The sequence below is a fragment of the Oncorhynchus kisutch genome, unplaced genomic scaffold, assembly GCF_002021735.2.
Source record: "Oncorhynchus kisutch isolate 150728-3 unplaced genomic scaffold, Okis_V2 Okis09a-Okis19a_hom, whole genome shotgun sequence".
NCBI classification, from domain to species: Eukaryota; Metazoa; Chordata; class Actinopteri; order Salmoniformes; family Salmonidae; genus Oncorhynchus; species Oncorhynchus kisutch.
In genome coordinates this window covers 3,581,334-3,602,558 of record NW_022261985.1, presented here as the reverse complement: position 1 = coordinate 3,602,558, position 21,225 = coordinate 3,581,334, and the positions used below count along the sequence as shown (strand labels likewise).

Below are 21,225 nucleotides of genomic sequence, written 5' to 3'. Positions count from 1 at the left end.
GGCTGAACGCGCTAACAACAAGGAGGAATTTGTAATAATGAAATTTATCGAACAAATCAAACATTTATTGTGGAACTGAGATTCCTGGGAGAGCATTTTGATGAAGATCATCAAAGGTAAGTGAATATTTATAATGTTATTTCTGACTTCTGTTGACTCCAACATGGAGGATATCTCTTTGGCTTGATTTGTCGTCTGAGTGCCGTACTCCGATTATTGCATGGTTTGCTTTTTCCGTAAAGTTTTTTTGAAATCTGATACAGCGGTTGCATTAAGGAGAAGTATATCATTAATTCTGTGAATAAAAGTTGTATCTTTTATCAATGTTTATTATGAGTATTTCTGTAAATAATATGGCTCTGCAAAATCACTGGATGTTTTGGAAGCAAAACATTACTGAACATAATGCATCAATGTAAACTGAGATTTTTGGATATAAATATGCACATTATTGAACAAAACAAAACGTACATGTATTGTGTAACATGATGTCCTATGAGTGTCATCTGATGAAGATCATCAAAGGTTAGTGATTCCTTTTATACATATTCCTGCTTTTTGTGACTCCTCTTTTTGGCTGGAAAAATGGCTGTGTGTGTTTTTGTGACCTGGCTCTGACCTAACATAATCATATGTTGTGCTTTCGCTGTAAAGCCTTTTTTGAAATCGGACACGATGGGTAGATTAACAAGAAGTTTATATTGTGTTCATTTGGTGTATTGCACTTGTTAATGTGTGAAAGTTACATATTTCCCAAAAATATTTTTGGAATTTCGCGCGCTGCCTTTTCAGCGGGATGTTGAGCGGAACCCCTAGCCATAAGAAGTTTTAAAGAAGGGTTGTAAATCCTTGAGGCAATTGAGACATGGATTGTGTGTGTGCCATTCAGAGGGTGATATTAGGATGGTGTGCAGTACCAGGTTGGACCCCCCCCCTTTGCCCAGGTTGCCCCCCCCCCCCCTTTGTCTTGAGAACAGCCTGAATTATCTGGGGTATGGCGTTCAATCATTGCTCAATTGGTATCAAAATTGTGCCAGGAAAACATTCCCCACACCATTACACCACCGCCACTTGACACCAGGCAGGAAGGGTCCATGGACTCGTGCTGTTTACACCGAATGCTGACTCTGCCATTAGCTTGACACAACAGGGTGCTGGAGGCGCTTCTTCTTGTTTTTAGCTGATAGGAGTGGAACCTGGTGTGGTCGCCTGCTGCAACAGCCCAGCCGTGACAAGGATAGACAAGTTTTTCCGAATGGCATCTCTGAATGCACAACTCATCAATCGTTCTCACGGCTGTTGTACAGCACCGTTATTTGTCTGTTTGTGGCCGCCTGTTAATTTGCACTATTCTTGCCATTCTCCTTCGACCTCTCTCATCAACAAGTTGTTTCTGCCCACAGTACTGCCGCTGCCTGGATGTGTTTTTGTTTGTCGCACCATTCTCAATAAACCCTAGACACTGATGTGTATGAAAAGCCTGTGAGGTGGACGTTTCTAAGATACTGGATCGACGATCATACCATGCTCAAAGTCGCTTAGGTCACTCGTTTTGCCCTTTGTAACAGGATGATGGGCTCCTGTCTGTTTTTTTTAAATGTGGTGAAGCCAAATAACATTTACTAATTCTAATTAGAGGCAATATTTTCTCTATGAAAATGCAGTGCACCATGATAGATTTACAGGGCAGGGAAAGCAGACCTTGATGAATGTATTTATTAATAGAAAATGGAGAACCATTGTGTTCAATGAAGACTTTATAAGCAAAGGTGACTCCCGCTAGTGGTGGTTTTGTAGACTGGTTGATAGGACAGCTCAATAACAGAGCTATAGACTGAAATTGTTGCATGTTGCGTTTATATTTTTGTTCAGTATGAAATATTTTCCTGAGTTACAGTTCATATAAGGTAATCAGTCAATTGGCATACATTCATTAGGCCCCAATCTATGGAGTTCACATCTGGGCAGGGGTGCAGCTCCCAGGCCCAGTCAATCAGAATGAGTCTTTCCCCACAAAAGGGATTTATTACAGACATAAATACTCCTCAGTACCCCCCCCCCCCCTGTAGAGACAACAAAGTAAAGTTAGAGGAGGAGAAGGATGAGAGGGAGAGGCAGGTCAGGATACCATAGCTTTACCCACACTCAGAGAAGAACTGAATCAAACATGATAGAGAGAGCTGATTCTGGATTTTCTCCTTTAATTTTAATTTTTTATTTTACCCTTATTTTACCAGGTTAGTTGACCTAGAACACATTCTCCTTTACAGCAACAACCTGGGGAATAGTTACAGTGGAGAGGAGAAGGGATCAATGAGACAATTGGAAGATGTTTTAGTCTGTTGACAAAGATGAATCTTGTGTCAAACATTCAAAGTCAAAGATCCTTTGGGTTTATTACATGCTGTCTGACATCATGTATATAATTGACTGGCACCGGAGGAGATGGCTGCCGTTTTAAGGGTCCCTAACCAATTGTGCTATTGTGTGTGTTTCTTCACATTATTTGTAACTTATTTTGTACATAATGTTTCTGCCACTGTCTCTTATGACCAAGATTTTCTGGATATCAAGACAGAGATTACTCACGTCGTAATGGACAAAGATTTTTACTTTAATGAGACGGACAACAAAGGATATTCTTTAGACACCCGACAAGGCTCAAATCCCTGTTGTTTGCATGAGAAAGAGATGGAGATATCGGGGATGTAGGTCGTGGTGCCTTGTAAGGATCCGACAGCGAGTAAGTAATCTGCCTTTACCATCAGTCCTATTAGCCAACGTGCAATCATTGGATAATAAATTAGACGAAGTACGATCAAGAATATCCTAACACCGGGACATTAATCGTGGCTGAACGGTGACATGGATAACATACAGCTGGCAGGGTATACGCTGCACTGGAAGGATAGAACAGAGGACTCTGGTAAGACAAGGGGGTGGCGGTATGTGTATATTTGTAAACAACAGCTTGTGCATGAAATATAATATAATAGTATATTATTTTGGTCGCCTGAGGTAGAGTATCTCATCATACGCTGTAGACCATACTATTTATCTAGAGAGTTTCAACTATATTTTTCAAAGCTGTCTATTTACCGCCACAAACCGATGCTGGCACTAATAACGCACTCAATGAGCTGTATAAGGCCATAAGCAAACAAAAAACGCTTATCCAGAGGTGGCACTCCTAGCGGCCGGGACTTTAATGCAGGGAAACTTAAATCCGTTTTACCTCATTTCTACCAGCATGTTAAATGTGCTACCAGAGGAAAAAAATCTCTAGACCACCTTTACTCCACACACAGAGACGCGTACAAAGCTTAAGGTAACAAATTAAAGCAGGAAGCACCAGTAACTTGGTCAATAAAGAAGTGGTCAGATGATGTTGATGCTAAGCTACAGGACTGTTTTCCTAGCACAGACTGTAATATGTTCCTGGATTCTTCTGATGGCATTGAGGAGTACCCCCCCCCCCCCCCCCAGTCACTGGCTTCATCAATAAGTGCATCGATGACATCGTCCCTACAGTGACTGTACGTACATACCCCAACCAGAAGCCATGGATTACAGGTAGAGCTGCCGCTTTCAAGGAGCGGGACCCAAACCCGGACGCTTATAAGAAATCCCGCCATGCCCTCCGAGGAACCATCAAACAGGCAAAGCATCAGTACAGGACTAAGATTGAATCGTACTACACCGGCTCCGACCCTTGTCGGATGTGGCAAGGCTTGCAAACTATTACAGACTACAAAGGGAAGCACGGCCGCGAGCTTCCCAGTAACACAAGCCTATCAGATGAGCTAAATTACTTCTATGCTTGCTTTGAGGCAAGCAACACTGAAGCATGCATGAGAGCAACAATGAAGCATGCATGAGAGCATCAGCTGTTCCGGATGACTGTGTGATCACGCTCTCCGTAGAGGATGTGAGTAAGACCTTTAAACAGGTCAACATTCATAAGGCCGCAGGGCCAGACAGATTACCAGGACGTGTACTCTGAGCATGCACTGACCAACTGGCAAGTGTCTTCACTGACATTTTCAACCTGTCCCTGACTGAGTCTGTAATACCAACATGTTTCAAGCAGACCTCCATAATCCCTGTGCCCAAAAGCACTAAGGTAACCTGCCTAAACGACTACTGATCGTAGCACTCATGTCTGTAGCCATGAAGTGCTTTGAAAGGCTGGTTATGGCTCACATCAACACCATTATCCCAGAAACCCTAGACCCACTCCAATGTGCATACTACCCCAACAGATCCACACATGATGCAATCTCTATTGCACTCCACACTGTCCTTTCTCACCTGGACAAAAGGAATACCTACGTGAGAATGCTATTCTATGACTACAGCTCAGCGTTCAACACCATAGTGCCCTCAAAGCTCATCACTAAGCTAAGGACCCTGGGACTAAACACCTTCCTCTGCAACTGGATCCTGGACTTCCTGACGGCTGCCCCCAGGTGGTAAGGGTAGGTAACAACACATCTGCCATGCTGATCCTCAACACGGGGGCACCTCAGGGAAGCGTGCTCAGTCCCCTCCTGTATTCTTTGTTAACCCATGACTGAATGGCCAGGCACGACTCCAACACCATCATTAAGTTTGCAGATGACACAACAGTGGTAGGTCAAGGGAAAGTATACCATTTGTATAAAATGTGGAAAGCACTTTTAACCTTCCAACCTATCAAACAACAGCCTTTTATCATGAGAGTATCAAAATAACTGTCATATGATTGTGGATGTTGAATGACCTAACATTAATTTGTATTAGATTGTTTGTATTCATTATGCAATGAAATTGAACTTATTAAAGGTGAACATACAGTATTTTAGGATTCATAGTGACAGAGAGGTATTCGATCAATTGAGAAATACTTTTGGCAGTGACATCCTAGAGAAAATTATTGAGGACAGGAACATACCTCAAACAGGCCGCTCGTTCTCTTCAACAGATAATTATGCTTTGTGAGAACAGATACATTGTGTTTAACTACACTAGCACAGACCGTCAGCACGTGATAGAGCTGATGGAGAAAAATCTGCTTAATTCCAGGTTATAATTGAACGTTCCCTGATTTACAGGAGATGGAACAAAAGAAGGTTCAAGATGGTCATCTGTTTTTCAGAGCTGGTCTAAATGGAACTAGCAATGATAGGGTTGTGGGTTTTAATCCCGCTGGGGCCACCAAAATGAAATTGTATGCACTCACTATTGCAAGTCACTTTGGGTAAGTGTTTGCTAAATGGCAAAATCGTAATGTATACAAAGATGAATTAAGCATCCCCAATGGTTGTTTTTAAATTCACATGATTATTAGGTCCTTAAAACCATGAAGGATTATTGCCTGCGATAATATATCTAAAATGTAAACCCTACTGGGCTAGCTCAATTTGTTACAGAACAACATTTTATGTTGAAATGAATTGTAAATATGTGCTAAGGCTGGTTTATACTAAGTCAATCGACATGTCTGTAGAACATTGTTGCAGTGACATCATTAACATTCTATTGTCAGCCGACATCCAACTTGTCGTTGTCGCTATGAAAAAGTATAAACACAATGGGACATCATGAGCATTCTATTGTAACACGACAGTGAATGACATTCACATTCTATCGTTGGCAAAAACTATACTGTAAAATTATGAATTCTAAAATTCATAATTTCATAAATTCATAATTCTAAAAGGTATGAAAAATGTTTGTAAAATAAAAGGTGTGGACCAAGTCTGGCCCACATACTGCACAAAGATACGGCTGAGTTTCCGCCTAAATCCCTGGTCCAGAGGTGGGCCAGATGCAGGCTGCCACATGGACCTTATATGGGGCTACATTAAACCAGCTAAACCAGGATTAAAGCAGCTATACTCCCCATATTACATTGAGATCATTAGCTATTAAGTTCTGCATTTAAACAAAAGAGAATAATAAACAAAAGAGAAGAGCAGTTGCAGATAAATTAAATCAAAACATCTGGATTATCACAAGGTGCAACAGAGAACATAGATCCTAGATATTTGGGTGAACTATCGATTTAATGTTTCCCCTTCCCATTGGAAGCCCACTGGTGTTGATTTTTGCACTGTTCTATTGTATAAACTATGTGTGAGTCCAGTGTAAGTAGGACCATTGACTTTGAAACGTGTCTGTTATTCAGAACATTCTATTTCCACATTTTAACAGAGCACACCATTAGCTAAACAAATAACAATTCATAAATTATAACAGTTCCTGAGAATTCTACCTGGTGTTGATAGGGTCAGTGTATATTTCCTGAGCTGCTGGAAGGAGAGACAGGGAAGACGTGTCTATAATAGGCGGCGGACGAACATATCCTCAATATCTCTCCCTTCACCAGCTGGTACTGAAGCATGAGTGAGTGACGTATTGCTGCCTACCAGGAGAAGGAGGAGAGACAGGGAAGATCTGTCTATCCTCGATGTCAGATGAACACATCCTCCCCATCTGTCCCTCCACCAGCTGGCACATACCATCCTCTCACATTCGTCTCCTCACTTGACATACACTACTTGACCAAAGGTATGTGGACACCTGCTCGTCAAACATCTCATTCCAAAATCATGGGCGTTAATATGGAGTTGGTCCCCCTTTGCTGCTATAACAGCCTCCCCTCACCTGGGAAAGCTTTCCACTAGATGTTGAAAAATTACTGCAGGGACTTGTTTTTATTCAGCCACAAGAGCATTAGTTAGGTCGGGCACTGATATTGGGCGATTAGGCCCAGCTCGCAGTCGGCGTTCCAATTCATCCCAAAGGTGTTCGATGGGGTTGAGGTCAGGGCTCTGTGCAGGCCAGTCAAGTTGTTTCACACTGATCTCGACAAACCATTTCCATATGGACCTCGCTATGTGTGTGGGGGCATTGTCATGCTGAAACAGGAAAGTGCCTTCCCCAAACTGTTGCCACTAAGGTGGAAGCACAGAATCATCTAGGATGTCATTGTATGCTGTCGTGTTAATATTTCCCTTCACTGGAACTAAGAGGCCTAGCCTGAACCATGAAAAACAGCCCCAGACCATTATTCCTCCTCCACCAAACATTACAGTTGGCACTATGCATTGGGGCAGGTAGCATTCTCCTGGCATCCGCCAAACCCAGATTCGTCTGTCGGACTGCCAGATGGTGAAGCGTGATTCATCACTCCAGATAGCACGTTTCCACTGCTCCAGAGTCCAATGACGGCGAGCTTTACACCCCTTCAGCCGACGCTTGGCATTGCGCATGGTGATCTTAGGCTTGTGTGTGGCTGCTCGGCCATGAAAATCCATTTAATGAAGCCCCCGATGAACAGTTTTTGTGCTGACATTGCTTCCAGAGGCAGTTTGGAAGTCAGTTCTTGCTCCTAGGCGTATCCACTTGACAATAACAGCACTTACAGTTGACCGGGGCAGCTCTAGAAGGGCAGACATTTGAAGAACTGACTTGTTGGAAAGGTGGCATCCTATGATGGTGCCACATTGAAAGTTACTGAGCTCTTCAGTAAGGCCATTCTCAGTGGCGATTTTAGTATGTAAATCTTGTTGGGGCAAACTACCCAAACAAAATTTAGATGCATGCCAGCAAAGCCACTACACAACACAACACAACACAACACTAAACAATACATTAATTGGACTATAACGGTGACAAACGGTGCCCACAAACTACATAAAGCTGTCCCAACAGCAGTCCCAACACCTTACCACTGTTACACCTGGCTATTAGCGGAGCCTTGTCTGCCAGCAAAACAGTTAATGCAGCCTCATTTAAAACCATAGATGATATGTCTGACTTGCTTAAACAAATGTGGTTTCTACTGATACTCCTTCCATTTCAATATTATCGCTTGCACAGTGCTCCTTGGGATGTTTAAAGCTTGGGAAATCTTTTTGTATCCAAATCCGGCTTTAAACTTCTTCACAACAGTATCTCGGACCTGCCTGGTGTGTTCCTTGTTCTTCATGATGCTCTCTGCGCTTTTAACAGACCTCTGAGACTATCACAGTGCAGGTGCATTTATACGGAGACTTGATTACACACAGGTGGATTGTATTTATCATCATTAGTCATTTAGGTCAACATTGGATCATTCAGAGATCCTCACTGAACTTCTGGAGAGAGTTTGCTGCACTTCCAGGTTGGTCGAGAAGATCAGGATGTCATTGATGTACACAATCACCTGATGTCCGGGCATGTCCCTGAACACCTCTTTGACAAATGCCTGGAACACTGACGGAGCATTCGCTAAGCCAAAGGGCATAAATAACCAAGTGCTCATAGTGACCAGACATCATGCTGAACACCGTCTTCCACTCATCCCCCTCCCGGATGCGAATGAGAGTGTAAGCACTCCACAGGTCCAGTTTGGTGAAGAACCGGGCCCCACGGAGCTAATGGCTAATGGCACCAGTGGGAGAGGGTACCAATACTTTGTGGTGATGTCATTGAGTCCACAGTAATCGATACAAGGGCGTAATCCTCCCTCCTTCTTGGCCATGAAGAAGAAACCAGCCGACGCAGGGGATGTGGACCTGCGGGTGAAACCCTGTTGGAGCACCTCTTAAATGTAATTCTCCATGGCCTGGGTCTCAGCCACAGACAGAGGGTAGATGCGTCTGTGCGGAGGTGTAGCAACGGAAAACAGATCAGGTCTCAGGGGCGATGAGGAGGGAGACAAGTAGCGCAGTTCTTTGAGAATACCTCCCTTAGATCCTGATATTCCTCCAGGATGTTGGGCTGGAGGGCAACCACAGGACTCTCAACCGACGTGGAACCAGAGGGGACAGGGAAGCAGGTCTTTTGAAGGGGACAGGGAAGCAGGTCACCTGAATGCCTACCTTGGCATTCAGGTGACCAGTCAGTGATTCTCATCCTCGACCATGAGATGGTAGGGTTATGGTGCTGAAGCCAAGGTAGGCTGAGGATGATCACAAATAATCCTGAGAAGTAAGAGTCTGGTGTTTTCTGTAATGACCTTAGTGATCACTGTTTTACAGCCTGGGTTCGTAATGGCTGCTCAGTGAAACAACCTGTCCTGATTTGTCATAGACGCTTGCTAAAAAACTTTTATGAGCAAGCCTTCCTTCATGACCTGGCCTCTGTAAATTGGTATAGAATCAGCTTGAACCCCTCTGTCGAAGACACTTGGACCTTCTTTTTTAAATAATTTTTGCGGTATTGCTAACAAACACACCCCCATTACAGGAAATGAGAATTAATCTGTCTGTGATCTGGCAGAGTTACTCCACCTCAAGAATTGCATTTGGCGAAAGGCTTGGCACACACATACTCAGGCTGACTGGCTCTCATTCAGGCAAATGAGAAATAAGTGCACTCAGGCTATCCAGAAGGCCAAAGTTAGTTACTTTAAGGAGAAGTTCTCTCTCTGTGGGTCTAATGCCAATAAGTTCTGGAAAAGGTTAAAGACCTGGAGAATAAACCCTCCTCACCACAGATGCCCATGTCCCTTAATGTTGATGCTGTGGTTGTTACTGACAAGAAGCACATGGCATCTGGGTCAGATGGTTTAGACCCTTTCTTCTTTAAGGTTGCTCCCCCTATCATCGCCAAGCCTATTTCTGACCTTTTTAACCTCTCTCCTCTCTGGGGAGGTTCCCTTTGCTTTGAAGGCAGCCATGATGCAATCTTTATTTAAAGGGGAGTTCAAGCTGACACTAACTGTTATAGGCCAATTTCTATTTTGCCCTGTTTATCAAAAGTGTTAGAGAAACTTGTGCTAATCAACTGACTGGCTTTCTTGATGTCTATAGTATTCTCTCTGGTATGCAATCTGGTTTCCGCTCAGGTTATGGATGTGTCACTGCAACTTTAAAGGTCCTAAATGATGTCACCATTGCCCTTGATTCTACGCAATGTTGTGCTGCTATTTTTATTGACTTAGCCAAAGCTTTTGATATGGTAGACCATTCCATTCTTGTGGGCTGGCTAAGGAGTATTGGTGTCTTTGGCCTGGTTTGCTAACTACGTCTCTCAAAGAGTGCAGTGTATAAAGTCAAAACATCTGTTGTCCCACTGCCTGTCACCAAGGGAGTACCTCAAGGCTCAATCCTAGGCCCCATGCTCTTCTCAATTTACTTTAACAACATAGCTCAGGCAGTAGGAAGCTCTCTCATCCATTTATATGCAGTTGATACAGTCTTATACTCAGCTGGCCCCTCCCCGGGTTTTGTGTTAAATGCTCTTCAACAAAGCTTTCTTAGTGTCCAACAAGCTTTCTCTACCCTTAACCTTGTTCTGAAGACCTCCAAAACAAAGGTCATGTGGTTTGGTAAGAAGAATTCCCCTCACCCCACAGGTGTGATTACTACCTCTGAGAGTTTAGAGCTTGAGGTAGTCATCGGATAGAAGTACTTGGGAGTATGGCTAGACGGTTACACTGTCCTTCTCTTAGCACATATAAAAGCTGCAGGCTTAGGTTAAATCTAGACTTGGTTTCCTCTATCGTAATCGCTCCTCTTTTACCCCAGCTGCCAAACTAACCCTGATTCAGATGACCATCCTACCCATGCTAGATTACGGAAACGTAATTTATAGATTGGCAGGTAAGGGTGCTCTCGAGCGGTTAGATGTTCTTTGCCATTTGGCCATCAGATTTGCCACCAATGCTCCTTATAGGACACATCACTGCACTCTATACTCCTCTGTAAACTGGTCATCTTTGTATCCCTGTCGCAAGACCCACTTGTTGATGCTTATTGATAAAACCCTCTTAGGCCGCACTCCCCCCTGTCTGAGAAACCTACTGCAGCCCTCATCCTCCACATACACATACACATACACCCGTTCTGCCAGTCACATTCTGTTTAAGGTACCCAAAGCATCCATGGGTCGCTCCTCTTTTCAGTTTGCTGCAGCTAGAGACTGGAACGAGCTGCAAAAAACACTCAAACTGGACAGTTTTATCTCCATCTCTTCATGCAAAGACTCAATCACGGACGCTCTTACTGACAGTTGTGGGTGCTTCACGTGATGTATTGTTGTCTCTACTTTCCTGCCCTTTATGCTGTTGTCTGTGCCCAATAATGTTTGTACCATGTTTTGTGCTGCTACCATGATGTGCTGCTGCCATGTTGTGTTGCTACCATGTTGTTGTCATGTGTTGCTGCCATGTTATGTGGTTGTCTTAGGTCTCTCTTTATGTAGTTCTATCGTGTTGTGTGTTTTGTTCTATATTTTATTTGATTATTTATATATTTTTAATCCCATGCCCCGTTCCTGCAGGAGGCCTTTTGCCTTTTGGTAGGCCGTCATTGTAAATAAGCATTGGTCTTAACTAACCTGCACAGTTAAATAAAGGTTCAATAAAATAGAAAGTGGAGAGAGGTTAAAGAAGGATTTGTAAGCCTCGATACAATTGAGACATGGATTGTGTATGTGTGCAACTCAGTGGGTGAATGACCAAGACAAAATATTGAAGTGCCTTTGAACAGGGTATGGTGGTAGATGCCAGGAGAACCGGTTTGTGTCTAGAACTGCAACGCTGCTGGGTTTTTCATGCTCAACAGTTCCCTGTGTGTATCAAGAATGGTCCACCACCCAAAGGACATCCAGCCAACTTGACACAACTGTGGAAAGCATGTAGGTCTAGGGTTGTCAACATCACACCCCAGCCTTCCCTGTTCCTCTAAAGGTCATTACCCTCTCTCAACCCCAGCCCCCATTTATCTTCTCTGCCTCAGTGGCCAGCTGCCTGTCTCTGGCTCTCTGCCTTACACAACGTCATCCAGCCCTGACCTGCTGCACCGCATTGATGCTCCTATTTACAGTGCACTTACTAGATTTCTACCACCCTGTGCCACCACTGTCAATCGACAATAATAGTAATAGCTTAATACGGACACAGGGTGGAGCTATAATGTCAGAATTAATCGTCATCATCATTATGAGGGCCTTCAAAAGAATTTTATGAAAATTGTATGAAGGATGCAATAATGACAATTTCCATTTACATTACATATAAACATACACACTTGTCCTACTACATATGGGCTTTACATGAGCAATTCTTACACTTTTTCATCAACTTTTTAAATGAATTGTCTAATAAATATAATGTAGCGGTAGTATGAACACGCCCATTAAAATACAGAACAAAGGCATAGCAGTAGGTAGTCGTTTGAGATGTAATAAGTGATTAGGAAAGCCCTATCTGAGTTTTATTTTGAAAATCAAGAAAACCCGGAAACTGATGGAAACAACTTCCGTTTCTCACTGCCTGAATGGTATGTGGAGAGAACGGCAACTCTAGACCGGGAAGTGGGGCATCTAAATCAAATCTAGCTAGCTAACTTTTTTCAAGTATACCTTAGCTTCCTGTTGACTATTGTATGAGGCCGAGATGCAAAGTCAGGATCCATGCGAAAATTGTAAGTTAACGATAGAAATTGTTAACAAATTTGATAACGTAGCTAACGTTAGCTAGGTTTGGTGTGCGTTCGATGTTCAACATGGCGTATGCCGTATCTTGCCCTATGATCCCGCCCTGCCTGAAATGTAGTCCAGGCTAGCTGAAATGGTGGCACTGGCAAGTCCACGTATCTGCAATATCGATATGTCTAGACCGTTTCGAAATCGTCCATGACTTTATTTCACGCTATATCGTTAAATCAGCAGTTGTTTCATCCATTGTTGTACTTATTAATGATATGTACCCATTGTTTCTTGAAAAATACAACTTGTATTTCTCATGAGCTAAGTTCTACTGTCGTACACAATGATGTATATAAACCATTGGTCGTACCCCATTATAACCCAAAATATAAGCTTGTTTTATTACAATGTTTGTCAACAATGTAATTGTAAACAAACACTACATAGCCTCAACATGACTAAAACTATAATTTTGATATCATGGATAGCTATTTCTATTTGAGTGGTTACATTTCTCCAGTCCCGTCCCTTAACTTTCTACCTTAACATGGGTGGAGAGTCGGGGCTCCGCTTTGTCATGGTTTCTACTGCTGGTGGCTGCGTTAAATATTCCATTAACATAACATGTATTCTTACTAACGTTAGTCTAAAGTGTATTCACTTTTTAGCTAGAGCTTGCTAACTTGGTCCTATGAATGCACGCGCCTTGTCAAAATTGCGTGCGCCTAGTCAGGGTAACCGTGTGTCGGCTAAACAACTTATTTCCCGATTTTTAGGTCCCCCTCTTCTTCTTCCCTCTCTGCGTCTCTTCATTCCACCACTGCGGCTTGTCTCTGCAGCCATGTGGCAAGTGGTTCAACGAGGAGACGTTCAAGATTATGGGATGCTGGAGGAGTTTGTCACCATGGTTACAGAGATTGTGCCAGAGCTTTTGAGTTGCAGTCAGAGGGCCCAACTCATTCTGGGGCTTAGAGCAAGGGTAAGAGATTGGGGTGCAGAATGGGGAAAATAAACATGCAACATGATGATGATGGTAGTCCTAGCCTTTAGCCCAAACATACACCTAGACCTCCTACATAGACCTAGACCTCCTACATAGACCTACATAGACCTAGAACTCCTACATAGACCTAGAATTCCTACATAGACCTAGTATTCCTACATAGACCTAGAATTCCTACATAGACCTAGTATTCCTACATAGACCTAGTATTCCTACATAGACCTAGTATTCCTACATAGACCTAGTATTCCTACATAGACCTAGTATTCCTACATAGACCTACATAGATCTAGAACTCCCACATAGATCTAGAACTCCTAGCTATCTATTTGAGGTCTGAGCAGAACTTCTTCCATGTACAGTATGAATTTATATGCATATCTATAATCAGAAGGCAGTTATTTTGCATCCTTTAGATCACTGAGCAGTCTACAAGAACATGTTTCCTCCACCTTTAGATGCAGATATTTATAGTTATCATAGTAAACACCACAACGCACCCTGGGGCTACCCTAGCCTTTAGCTCTGACAAAACATTGTAGACAGTTGACTCTGGCCTTAGACAACGGTCTGGTAATGGAATGGTAATTGACTGAGATGAAGACCCTGAAGCTGATTATCTCAATTGAACACTGACATTGGGTCTTATCTAGGCTATCTTTAATTTTCTCTAAATGTGTCCCAATGAGAACAGAGCAGTGCCTAGGAAGTGTGGGGTTGACCTTTGACCGACTACTGACTGGCCATTTGTCATTTCAGCTGGTTCTGGAGTTGTGTCGCACTGAGCAGACATTAGACCTCACGAATATTCAAAAACACCTGGACAGGATCCGATCCCTCACATCCACTGAGGAGGCAGAGGTGAGTATCTTTCAAAGAGGGATTGGAGGTGAAGAATACATGCCTATGTCAGTGGGAACACTCACTGATGGATAAATCCATTTGAATTCAATCACCTTTTGACAGAACCCCTTTTAATTTGAACAAAACCTTCCATACATATTTGTCCATTGTAGAAGTGCTCAGAAAGTGACTTTTTGGACCTGAATGCCAAAACATTCAAGAGATAAAGATGCTTAACCTATTTTAATAACCTATTTTACATACTCGACCATACCATCATGTCTTCATCACTAAAAAAGATAACCAGTTGAGATTGATATAATTGAAAAACTTGCAAACAGGTTATTACTATTTTATAGTAAAAAAAAAAAAAAAGTGTTTTAATAATCATTGTCATTTCTTTACCATAAATGTAAATGATCTAAAAACACTTACAACTCAGATTCTTTTCATATTCGCATATGTTGTAGGTCAGACCCTATTTTACATCAACTGAAGTGTTTGTGTTAAACCCGCAATCGGTTGAGACATAACGTACTCTTAAATACAGGGTGCCATGTTGTGGCTGATAAATGTACCTAAAATGGGAATCAAATTGAAATGTCTACTTACCACAAAAATGGTTGGAGGTCCACACATCAGAGAATGTTGACTGGAATATCTGTTGTTTTAAATGATGCTATCAATCCTCCATAGGAAACCTATTGAAATCATAGAAATATGGATAATAGACATGACCATTTTAAGTTGACATTTGACGGTGGGTGGACCGGCGGTCATCTTTGTGGTAGAAAATTATAGTAATATTCCATTCAATTAAAATAATGGTGTACCAGCTAACTTGCAGTGGTCTTCGGGGGGGGGGGGCGATTGGTACATTCAATACATTCTATTTCTATGATTGAAATGACACACACAAGAGCATGTTGTGTCTCAACCGATGGCGGGCTCAACACAAAAACTTCAGATGATGTCGTGACGGCAGGTAGCCTAGTGGTTAGAGCATTGGACCAGTAACTGAAAGGTTGCTAGATCGAATCCCCGAGGTGACAAGGTAAAAATATGTCGTTCTGACCCTGAACAAGCAACCTAAGCCGTCATTGTAAATAAGAATTTGTTCTCAACTGACTTGCCATGTTAAATAAAAATGTAAAGGTTTAAGCTACAACATAATTTGTATATTGTGTGTATATATATATATATATATATATATATTTTTTTTTCAATTACATTTTTTTTCCAATAAATTATTGAAAAAAATTGACACCCTTCTTGTAAGCTTTTAAATGATGTCAAACTCAACCGTTTATCTTTTCCAGTGATGAAGACATGGATGGGGGTATGCAAAATGGGTCAACTTTAAGCACCTTTACCTCCTGAATGTTTAGGCATTCAGGTACAAAAAGTAACTTTCTGACCACTTCTTCCATAGGTTAATATGTATGGAATTGTTTATTTACATCAAAACAGATGCTGTAAAAAAGTAATTGAATTCAAAAGGATTTAACCTGATGGCTGACTGGCTGGAGAGTCATTTTTTAGGACCAATGAAGAATGATCTATAATGTGCTAACTCAACCCACCCGTGTCACCAGGCGATACCAAACCAATAGGCCCAACCAGACAGTATTGTGTGATTGAGTTGTCAGCTTCAATGATGTAGTAGTTGTGCATGTTTTGTTGCAGTCAAGTGATGCATTTTTCATTGGTCCTCCATGCAGGTGGAATTATCTGAATCAAAGTTTGTGGAGCTGGTTAAATCTCTGCTGAAAGACCCAAGTGAAAGGGAGAACTTCTACCAGGTTTGTTTCTCCATTTACAGTTGAAGTCGGAAGTTTACAAACACTTACATTGGAGTCATTAAAACTAATTTTTAAACCACTCCACACATTTCTAGTTAAGAAAATATAGTTTTGGCAAGTCGGTTAGGACATCTACTTTGTGCACGACACAACTAATATTTCCAACAATTGTTTACAGAAAGATTATTTCACTTAGAATTCACTGTATCACAATTCCAGTGGGTCAGAAGTTCACATACACTAAATTGACTGTGCCTTTAAACAACTTGGAAAATTCCAGAAAATGGTATCATGGCTTTAGAAGCTTCTGATAGGCTAATTGACATCATTTGAGTCAATTGGAGGTGTACCTTAGGCCTTGAAATACATCCAATCTTCAAACTCCGTGCATCTTTGCTTGACATAGTGGTAAAATCTAAATAAATCAGCCAAGACCTCAGGTTCATCCTTGGGAGCAATTTCCAAACGCCTGAAGGTACCACGTTCATCTGTAAAAACAATAGTATGCAAGTATAAACACCATGGGACCACACAGCCGTCATACCGCTCAGGAAGGAGATGCATTCTGTCTCCTAGTGATGAACGTACTTTGGTGTGAAAAGTGCAAATCAATCCCAGAACAACAGCAAAATACCTTGTGAAGATGCTGGAGGAAACAGGTACAAAAGTATCTATATCCACAGTAAATCGAGTCCTATATCTACATAACCTGAAAGCCGTCTCAGCAAGGAAGTAGCCACTGCTCCAAAACCGCCATATAAAAGCCAGACTACGGTTTGCAACTGCAAATTTGGTAGCAGATCTGCTTGTGATTTTACCTACTCCATTGTCAATGTTTGGCTTCACAATTCCATAAGGAGTTGGCAAGAAAGCAGAAACAGACTGGCACCCAGGCTAGTTAGAGCTCTGAGGGGATGAGTTTTTATATTCTGAATGTTACATCCATGTACAGGACTGCATCTCCAATAACTGAAAGTACAATATTTATATGTTCGAGTCCTTCTCCTTCATAGATGCTGTATCTCCACCTCCAGGTGTTTGGTTTAGTTATGATTTCTTTGTAGATCAAAAAAAGGCTAAAACTTTCTGCTTTAGGATGTTGATGTGGCTGTATGATGCTCTAAGACCAAAGGTAATATCAGTACACATTTTAGCCTAATTATTGACATTAATTATTACATTGATTTATTCTCTCCTAGGACGTGTTCCCTGTGGAATTTGGGCCCAAGTATGACACTGCAATACAGATGCTGATGTTAGAATTCCTTTCCAGACTTGAGAAGTTACTTCCCATACCAGACCTTGAACAGGTAATAAGAATGAATAACACCTTTATCTATTTAGCTTGGGGAAATAGAAGTAAAGAATACCAAGTAATAATCAATCATATTTTCATGTTTAATAAACTGTCTGTTGGACATGAGTATGTAGTTGTTAATGCTTTTAAACCATGTTCCTCTCTCTCAAGACTGCCTCCTTGTTAAGTGCTGTCCCCTCTGCCCTGGAGAAATGTGTACAGTTTGTACCTGACCCCATACAATTGAGGACCCTGCTCCAGTACCACAGAAAACTTGGACATTTGGACTCCATCCGTAAGTATCATACAGATTTATAGAGGATCCATGGATTGGATTGGTTCTGCAAAAATGTCAAATGATGAGTGTCAGGTAGAGTAATTATGTATAGGAAATATATTATTGGTTATGTTTGTCTGGTAACAGTTTATATTTGAGGCATTGATATAATTATCATATGTGCTGTTCAATTTAACCTTCATTTTTTCATTGTCTCCCTCTTTTGCATAAAAAGGAACTCCATCGTCCTTTGGTGACTTCATCCTCTCCTCTCTGTCTCTTCCTCCATACGTGCGAGTGGTGACTGCCCCAGATGTAGACTCAGATACACAATCAGAAGGCATGAATTTGGAGGGAATGGAAGCAAGAGAGTTGTTGGAGAATCGGACAAAGGAAATCGATGTACTAGTCCCAGCAGATGAAGTTAGAAGATACATAATTACTGAGCCAGATTACGGTATGGACATGGAGTCTGCCGTTGGGGAAAATGACAATCAAGCTGTCACTGGCTTGAATTTACTCAGACCATCACAATTAAAACGAAGCAAAAGGCTGCAGATTAAGAAAATGTTTTCAAAACGACGGAAACCTCGAAAGACCGATTCTTCCGGGCGTGCAAACAGACAGCCATCATCCTCCAAGGGTCAGCCCTCCCCAAAGAAGTCATGCAAAAAAGGCCCATTCAGTAAGACATGTGAAGTGTGTGGGAAGACTTTCACTCGAGTCACAGCCATGAAAAGGCATCAGCTAACCCACACTGGAGATCTCAAGTTTAAGTGCCTCATGTGTGAAAAAAGCTTCAGGGATGGTCATAATCTGAAGAGACACCAGAGGCGAGTTTGTGAAAAGGAGATAAACATGTTGGATGAAGATGAAAATGAGGAAGAGATCCCACAACCCTCAACTAGCAAACCTCAGATCCCATCACTCCTCAAGACTCCCTGTCCACCAGGGCCATCTCATCAAGGAACTCTGGACACTATCACAGCCACGAACACATGCTCTGTGTGTGGGCGGTATTTTGCTCGTACTTCCAGCCTGGTGAGGCACATGAGCTCCCACTCAAAAGAGCGTCCATTTGGGTGTGTCAATTGTGATAAGAGATTCAAGTATTCGTACGATTTGAAAAAACACCAGAGAGAATTGTGTCAGAAAGTGACCCAGGGAGATTTGTGTCAGGATGTTGATCAGAACATGGCACAACAAAAGAGTGGCCTGCAACCAGAGAAGGTTTTTCTTGCCACTGCAGAGAATCGCACCCAGGTAGATTCCAAAACCTGTTATGTCTGTGGTAAGATTTTGACTTGTACCTCACAGATGGAAAGGCACTTGAAATCTCACTCAAAGGCACGTCCCTTTAATTGTGCTATTTGTGAGAGAAGTTTTAAGTACAAAGATACCTTGAAGAAACATCAGGAAATCCTTGGCCACGAGGGCATCCTAGAAGACTTGGGTCAGAGTGTGGACCAGCAAGAAGTGGAAGTTAACACAGAGAGTTGCATCAGCCCTCTCACTACCAAGGAAAACGACACTGAGCCCCTTATCACGGCTGCTACTTCAGTGCCGACTCTCAAAGAACCCAAACCATGCACTGTGTGTGGGAAGATTTTTAACCGTGCTTCAGTTATGGCTATTCATATGAGATCCCATTCAGATGAGCGTCCTTATCAATGTGGCAATTGTGAACAGCGCTTTAAGTACATGCACAATCTGAATCAACACCAGAGATATATCTGTAAGGTGAACCGAGAAGAGTCCTCTCAGATGGTAGACCAGCACCAAGAGGAGGAGTCTAGTGAACTGGTGGCTGTTAATGCTGATACCCCAGAGACATCTACCAGTCGACTACAACTGGTTCACTGGTGTAAAAAATGTGGAAAGTGTTTCGATGACATCTGTAATTTGAAGCAACACCAGGAAAGTTCATGCAAAGAGGGAAAAATAAAGGTGGTCTTCCAATGTGAAAAAAGAAAGGTGGTCTTCAAATGTGATGATTGTGGGAAGGACTTCAAAGGTTCATCATCCCTAAGGACACACAAGCGAATTCACAACCCATTCTATTGCTCTGATTGTGGAAGGGTCCTCCCAAACTCCATTGCCTTTGACAGACACAAGCTGATGCAGCACAAGGAAATCCAGTGTACCATGTGTGAGAAGACCTTTACCCTGTTGGGGCGTCTGAGAGATCACTATCTGCATCAACATAAATTCACAGGCCCATACCCCTGCTCTCAATGTGAGAAAACCTTCACTCAGTTAAGATACCTTGTCGAACATGAGAGGGTTCATTCAGGAGAGTACCCTTACCAGTGCTCTGTTTGTCAAGCAAAGTTCAATAAAGCAAATTCTCTAACAATACACAGTAGGAAGCACACAGGAGAAAAGCCGTTCCTGTGCTGGCAGTGTGGAAAGAGTTACAAGGATCGTGGAAACCTGTCAATGCATATGGGGACTCACTCAGAGGAGAGACCCTTTTCTTGTTCGCAGTGTGACATGACTTATCGGACAAAGATTCAGCTGAATACACACATTGAACAAGTTCATGAGGGGGTGAGATACACCTGTGCAGTCTGTGGAAAGCAGTTTTTGAAAGCTGTGTCATTGATAAGACATGAACTCACTCACACAGGAGAAAGACCATGGCCATGCTCCTATTGCACAAAAACCTTCATCACTGCCAATGAAAGGAGATTGCATGAAAGATACCATACTGGTGAGAGACCATACAAATGCCAAGACTGTGGAAAGTCCTTCGTACAGTTATGTTTTCTGAAAGCACACCAACGACTTCACACAGGAGAGAAGCCATTTGCATGCAGTGTTTGTGACAAACGTTTCAGATTAAATTACCATAGGCAAAGACACGAGCAAACCCATACAGGAAAACAGAAGCCACATGTTTGTGCGGAATGTGGGTTAGCTTTCGCTCAAAGAAAGCGCCTGACTGAACACCAATGCACTCACTCCTTGAATTAAAATGTTCATTTTTTTTTAAGACTAATGTTCCTTTGCATTGTTATTCATTTTAAGACAGTAAAGTCTTGAAAGTAGTGAGGGAGACAAATTAGGGCCACAGACAGAAAGAAGGGCAGAGAAGGGTCTTGAACCCTCGTCACCAAGCATTACCACTCTGTTAGACTCTGGCATTTGAGTTCTTGTTGTGTACTATAAATAAAAACACAGGTTTAACACCTCAGGTTTGAATTAATATTCTATTTTTCAGCTTTTGTTTTATCATTCTGTCGATAATTTCAATTGCTAATTTGTCGTATGTACAGTAAAGGATGAAACGTGTAAACTGTTATTCTCAAATAACCACAACATTGCATTTTATGATCATGGCAACAATAAAGGACATGAAAATATCCATGTGTGTTTTCACATTTGTAACTTTTGAAAATATACACTTCATAGAGAAGTCAACCAATGCTTGCAAAAATATCTGTTTTATTACCGGTTCAACTGGAACAAAATGATTAATGACGTTTGATTTTACTGCAAATTAGGCGAATCCATGGAAAGGATGGGAAGGGTATTCGGCATTAAGTCTAATGCCATTTTTATTTTACAGTTTCGTTATATTTACTCCACGGTGGGTTAT

General features: G+C 42.0%; 1 protein-coding gene across 1 annotated transcript; it reads left to right on the top strand.

The window, feature by feature from the left end:
* The first annotated feature begins 12,231 nt into the window (after positions 1–12,231).
* On the top strand, positions 12,232–20,991 carry LOC116360584 (zinc finger protein 420-like). Its single transcript, XM_031815444.1, has 7 exons — positions 12,232–12,398; positions 13,179–13,381; positions 14,165–14,266; positions 15,970–16,050; positions 17,250–17,360; positions 17,519–17,642; positions 17,860–20,991. The coding sequence occupies exons 1-7, from the start codon at positions 12,371–12,373 to the stop codon at positions 20,598–20,600; spliced, it is 3,390 nt and encodes a 1,129-aa protein (XP_031671304.1). The 5' UTR covers positions 12,232–12,370; the 3' UTR covers positions 20,601–20,991.
* Positions 20,992–21,225: the final 234 nt, after the last annotated feature.